Genomic DNA, 7,686 nt, shown 5'->3' with positions numbered 1-7,686 from the left:
AGGCCCACTTTGTGAACGAAGTTGATTGTTCTAACGTAGAGAGCTAACGTGAATACAAATCGGACAAGGGAATACATACACTGTGAGGCGCACACTGGCGGGCAGAACTTGACGAGCGCACTACAAACGCGGCACACAGCGTGATGGCGGGTGCACTCTCGCAGCCGAGTCAGGGTCGCGACAGACGGGTAGAATGGGTCGCCATGCTCACCGGGAGGTCATATTGGGGTGGTACATGAGTTCATCCTGCCCTTTCCTTCGTCACCCTCGAACAGGACGTTGGCGCGATGTGCGCATCCACGTCATTACGTGCGGGTATTGTTGGACGACCTGCAGCAAGTGAGCCAGCTTGAACGGACGGAGGCGGTGTGCGAATGCTGCATAACACACCGACACCAGAGGGACGCGTAGCGAGTGGATTGGAAATGGAGTCGGCTGAGCTAAGTATAGTAAACGGCAGGTCTTGTGGTAGCCAATTGTCGGTCGCTGCGACGGCTTGGCCGTTTACGAGAACGGTCCGCGGCGGAGGGCCAATATTGCGAGCCGCACGCTGGATGATGGAGGTGTGAAATAGCTCGTACGATGCCTGGTCGCGTGTTCTATATTCGTCGATCGTACGATACGCTCTAGCATCGTCACACTCTGGAACAGATTCGAGCGCCGGCGGGTTCGCGGCTTCGGGAAGGACCCACGGATGGCTGCCCTCCGGGTCCCGGAGCGTGCGATAGACGATGCGGTTGGCGTTGAAGTGTAGCGCCTGGGGTTCCATGACTGTATGTTAGCGAGGAGCGCGCAGCGAACGGACCACACTTACTTTGAGCAAGCTTTTCAGCGCATCAGCAACACGGCTGTCCATCGCTTCAGATGCTTTGGGGGCAGCCATCGCGGAGGGCAGGCTCCGCACTAGGGAGATCAGGCTTTCTGCATCGTGTTTGTAGATGCTGTCTGACTCGGGGGCAAAGACGAGTGGTGCCGATGTTGTAGCCAGAGAAGCGGGCGGTGGATCAGCAGGTGGCGCGAGCGCAGCATTATTGATGTCGACGTCCGCTAGAAGGTGAAGAATGGTGTCATCCCAGTTGACCCAACGATCACCCTCGGGATGCGCGCGACGCGACAAGAACTCCAAGAAGCTTGTACGAAGGAAGCGCACCGCATCCTGGCGCCATACATCGCGACCCCACGTTCTGGCGATGGTGAAGACAGAGTGTAGGTGAAAAGCGAGGCTACGCGTGGCCACCGGGATCGAGCAATCCACCAGGTCGTACCAATCGTGATCGGTTAGACGCAGGGCGAAAAGACAGGGATGCGCTGCTAACACGTCCGCAGAGAGCATGTCAAAAGACACCGGAGACTCTGCAGATGCCCAGGCGGCGGCCGGAGAGTGGGTGGATGCGGCCGGGGGTAGAGGAGTGCAGGAGAGCAGGCCATCGGCGATAGCTTGCACCTCGACCTTCATGTGTGGAGTGCAACCTTCAGGATAAAGGATATCCAACGGAGGATACATCGTGGGACGATGCGTGCGCATGGCTTCTACTCCGATATGATACCACTCCTTCGACCCAAGAGTGAACAGTGCGTCGGCGCGCGAGAGGTCCGAGCAGCGCAGGATGTGGTCAACCGTGCGGAAGAGATCCATGTTGAGGAAGATAAAGTTGTAAAGCTACGAAGACATCAACAACCATCGTCGTGGCTACGGGCAGAAATCCGGCAAGGGGCTGACCTGAGATGCAAAGAGGGTCGACCCGATATGTGAGAACCGACCGGAGAGACGCAACACGCACAACAGGTAGTGCGTATAGTCCAGATATTGCGGGCGTGTATCGTGCACGACCGCATCCGCGCGTGGATCAATGAGTCTAGTGAGCTACGGAGTTGACGTCAGTGGTGGTAGGGACTGAGCAGACACGTAGATACAACGGATAGGCCGCCGTCAGCGATGACATCGTCTCTGGCGCATGGCCGTCCGCCAGAGACGACGTGATCTCTTGCGGGTGTTCTTGTCTATCAAACTCACCCAGCGGACCGCGGCAGATACTGCGTTCAATTGCTTGTATAAGTCGGAGATGAAAGCCTTCGTTGGTAGCGGTACATTGATGCCAACGCCAATGGTGGCCATACCGCGAATCCACCGCAGCTTCTTCAAGGCGTGGGCCGCCGCTTCTGACTCGTCTGCTGACAGTGCAGCGTATTGCAGGAGCGTCCACTCGCGCGCGCACTCTTTCTCCAGCGCAACGTTGTACGCTTTCATGGCGTCATCCCAGCCGACGGTCCCGACTTCGGCAGTGGCTTTGTGCAGGAAGTAGATGTTGTACAGGTCATCTGCGCGGTCCAGGAGAGAGGGTGGCCAAACAGTAGCGGCGAGCGTGCCCCCCGTGATTGCATGCCAGCAGTATAGGTCGTATTGCTGACGGATGCGGTGAGCGCGCTCCGCGTCGTCCGCGCTGGCGCCCTTCACAACCTTCAGAAATCGAATCAGGGTGCGGTCGCGCTCGTCAGGGTCGTCGAACGCTGCAAACTGGGTCGTGCGTGCGCACAGGTCGAGGAGCTCAAGGCCGTACATGAGCAAATGCGACCACATCTACGACAGAGCGGGTATCTGAGATGAACAGGGCGGCACAAATGAGAGGTGAGAGCACGTACGTATCCGATAGTCTGCTTGTCAGACTGCGCAGTGTGCATGAGCCTTTTGTGAAGGAAACACCATGGTCCATCACCGTCTCCAGGGATGCGGAAGTACGAGTATCGTGTGAAGGCGTCGAGGAGGGGGAACACTACCGACGATGTGAGTATTGCCTGCATCAGGGGAGATTGCGGTTCATCGTGGGGAATGGCCGGAAGGACGCATTCGTCCTTCCACACACGGCTCGCCAACTCCGGTACACATTGGTCGACATGGAGATCGATCCACGCGCTCCGACGCGCTTGGACGTCCGCGAGCACGAGAAGGAGGCGCTCCTCAAGGGGCCTCTCATGCCACCGTCGGTTGTGGTTCTTGCAGATGTGTGTTGCCACCGGCGAAGGAATCTGCCCTTAAGTAATGTGCGGAGCTTAAGGCAGGGAGCTATGCACAGGCGGAGGCGAGGGTACGCACATATGTTGTACAATCTTGTCAGCCACATTCCCGATTTGGCCGCACGTCGATCCAGAGCGATTCGGTGACGTTGGAGTGTCTGCAAAATGGCGGAATCTGGTGGTTCCGAAGTCGTCAAAGTCTCCAAAGCGGCCGTCACTTTGCGCTGACGAACGCGAAAGTACGCCGCGTAGACTTGGCAAGCCTTGCGCCGGTTACTGCCGTTGAAGAACTGCACTCTGTGCATACCCATCGCGTCGTAGTGCAGACGCAGAAGCGGGATTGAGCCCCCGAGACCGTTCATGTGTGTCAAGATCGAACCGTTTTCGATCCAGGACGGATCGAGCGCGGCATCGAGGGGGAAATACGCGTGTTGTCGGCCCACTTCGGCAAATTGCAATGCGAGCCTGGAAACCTCCACATCCTGAGGGTATTTGCGGTCATCGTAGACGCCCCACGCGGCGTGGGCGAGGAAGTCGTCGTCGTTGAGGTCAACCAGAGCGCACCCAAGAAATGCATCGGCCCGTGCGCGATAGTGGACCTCTTCCCTGTCGCCGTATTCGGTGCGATACACGTCAAGCTGAGTAAGCAACGTGCGCAGATCGGAGCTGTAGGGTTGGGCTGGCTGCAGGTCAAACTTCAGGAAAACGCCGCGCGTAGGACAACTGAGACAAACGCACCGGAACGTCAACAACCATGGGTATGGCTGCCAGCTTGTCATCGGAAGGCGATGGCGGGCCGGCCACAGACCCCTCCTCCCCATGCCGTTCAGAGCAGCCCGACGTCATAGGCGGCGTGTTGAGCACAGGCAATCGTGGATGCAACCTGCCTGAGCAGGGCGTGGGCGAGGTCGACGCGGCCCACTCGTGGGAGGTAGGTGACCAGTCAATGGCTGTGTGTAGCGTTATGTCGGTCCAGTGCGTACGCGGCCGAGGCACGGGGAGCCCGCCATATTCCTCTTCGTCGCTGAGCATGATGGCTGGTTGTGGAGAGAGGGAAGAGGGAGAAATGAACGAAGCAACAGAGGACCAAAGGAGTGCATATCAACGCACCTGATCAGCGTGTACAGCGCGTGCGGGGAGTCAGCGTATATGTTTATGTCAAGAGGAGCACCAGAACATGGGCTGAAGTAGGGCAGAGGGGGGTCTGCTGCGAATTAGATTGGCCGGTCTGCAAGCTGACGAAAGACCCTACCGATGTCGACATAGCGGCCGCGCAATGTCATAGTTCAATGCGAGACGTCCCCCGCAGTGCTCCGGGGTGCCTGAAGAGGAGGCAGGAGGCGAATGCATGTCAGGGCAAATCACGAGCACAAAGGTTCTCACGCACAATTTACCACATGCGGCTTACCGCCCGCGCTAATATCCACATGCGGCAGAGACGTCGGCCGCTTTGGCGCTGCCTCTTGCGGCAGACACGGCGCACGCTTTGGCGCGTTTTTGAACGTTGTTATCTCAAGCAATATACAGACGTATATACGCTGCTCACGACCAGGTAACCGAATATATAGGTGACAGAATCGCGATGGTACATTGTACATGAGGGGTGCGAGAAGGACGTGCGGACTCGTTCATAGGCTCGTAGTACTTATCCATCATTGTGAGACGGCCGGAACGGCGACTGGATGCTGGAGACGAGCGAGCGTGCGTGCGTGCGTGCGTGCCTACGCCATTGGCTGTGACGAGGTGCTCGCACCGTGGACCTTCGCAGGTGGGATGCTCTTGACGGAGGGGTGGATAGGGGCGGCGGGAGGCTTCTTGCTGGTCCCAGCGCGGGGAGGTGGGCCGTTCGGGATTGCGCTCGCTGCCTTCTTCCGTGTGCCACCGCTGGGCGCCGCTGAAGTGGTCGCCACGGGGCCGAAGATATGTTCATCCTCATAATGAACGGCGCTCCGCATAGCAGGCTTGAGGAACTTCGCTGCGCGAGGCGCCTGGCTGGGAGACGTCACAGTCGGCGCGCGCGGCCGCTTCCCGGACTGGTTGTGCACTTGCGAGAGGGTCGGAACCACCACACCATCAAATGTCTGCGTGGGTGGAGGAGCGGCCTTTTGCGCTGCGTTGACCATGTTGAGAGCCTCGTCCACTGAGAACATAAACCAGAGTGAGTACATCATCAGCAAGTGCCACGGAGAAACGTACTCCACGGCTTAGTGGCCTGCTTTGCGGTCCTGGAGCGTGCCTTGGCAGAAGACGCAACCGGAGCTGGCGCAGCGGACAGCGGGCCAGTGTTGCCCTTCGCAGAGGTGGTTGACGACCGTGTTACCCGTTCACGCTGAGGGGGCACTGGCAGGGTGTTGCCGGCCTGAACCGGCTCGGGTGCGGGAGCGGTTACGACGGCCTTCGCGCTGCGGGCTCGCGCGAGTGCCGGTGGCGGCTGGTTCTGGATGGGAGCGGTCGCTGCTTTGGGCGTGCGCGCCTTTGTGGACGGCGGTGGATTGACGGCCGGAGGATTTTTGGCGGGCTTCCTCGGCGCAGCTGCTCGCGGTCGGGCAACCGGCGTCGATTTCACGGGCGGTGCGGGAACCTCCCTGGCCTTGCCCTTCGCGCTGGCAGGGATGCGTTCAGGTTGACCGTCTTGCATCTCGTTGTTGATGAGGTCGAGGTCGCCATCCTCCGTGTCGTCCATGAGGTCCGGTGCACTGTTCGTGCTCTGCGCGCGCTAATCAGAAACAACAGAAAATGGTGAGCAAAGGCGTCGCGGAGAAGGTATGGAAGGGCAGGGCGTACTGGTACACCCAATATGACGGCGTCGTCGTCCATGTCCTCCATCTTGACGGAAATTGAGGGACTCCCCTTGAGGGACAGATCCCAGGAAAAATCTTGCGGCAGCCAAGCGCGGGTGGTCTGGACGAGTGCGCCGTCCTTGAGCTGCGATATGGATGGCGGAGGGATTTTGTTGCGCCGGGACCCCTGCGCTGCAGCGCTGTACTGCGTATACGCGGTGGGCAGCCGTGTCTTGAAGTCACCAAGGTCGAGGAACGCGTTGTTGTCGACGACGCCGAGAAGCGCTGGGGTGTCGAGGGTGTGGGCGAAAGGGGCGGACGGGAGTACCCACGGCCGTTCTGATTGAATGTCCCCCACAGAGTACCGGTACTCGATCCGATTGACATTGTAGTACAGCGCCTGCGAGGGTGTGCGCAGATCAGTAGTGGTGCACAGACATGCAGCGCGGATGTGGACGTACATTGAGCAGCTCCTGCATGGCGTTGACGACGCGCGCGTCGATCGCTTTCGGCTGCGCAGGGCCTGCAGATGCTGAGGTCATGCGCCGGATGGAGGTGACCAGTCGACTAGCTTCGGTCTTGTACTTCAGGCGGCGGGTCTCGACATCGACGGCTCCCTCCATCCGAAGAAACACGATCTCGTCGTCTGGCTGCGACACCTCCGCATCGGCGGCAGTGCGAGCGATCCCCTGGGCTCCGCGGGCTCGACGTCCGTGGGCATTGACATGAAGAGGCACGTCCGGTACGGCATCGATCGCCTTGATCGCCGCAGCGAGCATGTCAGTGTCTTCTGGGTCGAGGTTGTCGATACCTGAGAGTTCGCCGAGTAGGCCGCTGTCCCAGTTCTTCCAGGGGGTTTTTGCCGCGGAGTGAAGCGAGAGGAACTGGAACAGCTTGATGCGAAGAAGCTGAACGCATGGGTTAGAGTACACGTCACCGGCCCAGCGGCGCATGATGTCGAGGATCGTGTTGATGTGAAGCACGATTGCGCCAAGCCACTTCGGCTTGTTTGATCCTTGTTGCGCGTCCGCACACCACCGCGGGTCCGTAAACCTCAGGGCAGCGAGGAGCGGTGTCTCCTTCAGCAGAGCAGGGGAAAACTCCTCGTACCCTATCTTGACCCTGACCTCCTCGTGGGTATCCGGCTTTCTGACAGTGGGCGGTGGCGGAGGTGCAACACCCGCGAGACGTGCGTGGTACTCAGATGTTGAGATGTACGCTATGACGGCAGGGGGCTTGTTCGAGATGGCCTCTGCTATCTTGCTGCGTCCCAAGGCAAGCAGCTGCGAGATCTTGTTGTTCCAGCCGCCGGGATACAGTGTGGCGAACTCGGTGGGCATTGGGTGCGCGGCGCCCTCCTTTGCGAGTTTCTCGCCGAGGGTGCGGTACGAGTTTGGCGAGAAGCTGAAGAGGTCGTCCGCACGAGCCAGGTTGAGCCACACAACGTCTTCCACAACCTTGAGGAGCTCGTAGTTCTTGAGCACGAAGCCCCAGAGCTATAATAATGTTGACGTCAGTGGCCAGCAACAATATGAGTCGGAACGGAACGTACAGGGAGCGCGATATCAAATCCTGGCCGATGGGGAAACCGTTCGGGGTCACGCAAGAGGTATAGCAAGTAGTGGCTGTAGTCGATATAACCGCGCCCAACTTGACGGGCAACGGCATCCACGCGAGGGTCGAGCGTGCGAGTCATCTGCAATGTGACGCAAGTGTTAGCAAGCGACATCCATACTCCATGACATACGAACCCTGAGAGGGTACATGCGTAGCGTCAGAGCCAGACACGTCTCTGGCGGATTGCGCACGCCTACCACCGTGTCCGCCAAAGACGAGGCTAGCTCTGACGGACATAGAGCACACATATATCCATGGCACTCACCCATCGGATAGC

The 7,686-nt window shown here is 59.2% G+C and overlaps 1 protein-coding gene across 1 annotated transcript in view; it reads right to left on the bottom strand.

Moving 5' to 3' along the window:
• Window positions 1–241: 241 nt before the first annotated feature.
• TRAVEDRAFT_25093 (uncharacterized protein) overlaps window positions 242–7,686 on the bottom strand; it is a gene marked incomplete at both ends in the record, with an annotated part of 13,603 nt that continues 6,158 nt past the window's right edge. The window contains 14 exons of the mRNA XM_008047522.1: window positions 242–330; window positions 391–757; window positions 815–1,660; window positions 1,721–1,864; window positions 2,015–2,578; window positions 2,641–3,029; window positions 3,092–3,695; window positions 3,751–4,049; window positions 4,766–5,152; window positions 5,209–5,728; window positions 5,797–6,192; window positions 6,254–7,288; window positions 7,345–7,488; window positions 7,544–7,602. Of these exons, the coding sequence (XP_008045713.1) occupies window positions 242–330; window positions 391–757; window positions 815–1,660; window positions 1,721–1,864; window positions 2,015–2,578; window positions 2,641–3,029; window positions 3,092–3,695; window positions 3,751–4,049; window positions 4,766–5,152; window positions 5,209–5,728; window positions 5,797–6,192; window positions 6,254–7,288; window positions 7,345–7,488; window positions 7,544–7,602 (5,843 nt within the window). The remainder of the gene's footprint in view (window positions 331–390; window positions 758–814; window positions 1,661–1,720; window positions 1,865–2,014; window positions 2,579–2,640; window positions 3,030–3,091; window positions 3,696–3,750; window positions 4,050–4,765; window positions 5,153–5,208; window positions 5,729–5,796; window positions 6,193–6,253; window positions 7,289–7,344; window positions 7,489–7,543; window positions 7,603–7,686) is intronic.

Source organism: Trametes versicolor, assembly GCF_000271585.1.
Source record: "Trametes versicolor FP-101664 SS1 unplaced genomic scaffold TRAVEscaffold_26, whole genome shotgun sequence".
NCBI lineage: Eukaryota > Fungi > Basidiomycota > Agaricomycetes > Polyporales > Polyporaceae > Trametes > Trametes versicolor.
The sequence above is the reverse complement of the archived record's forward strand: the minus strand, read 5'-3'. Positions and strand labels throughout refer to the sequence as shown.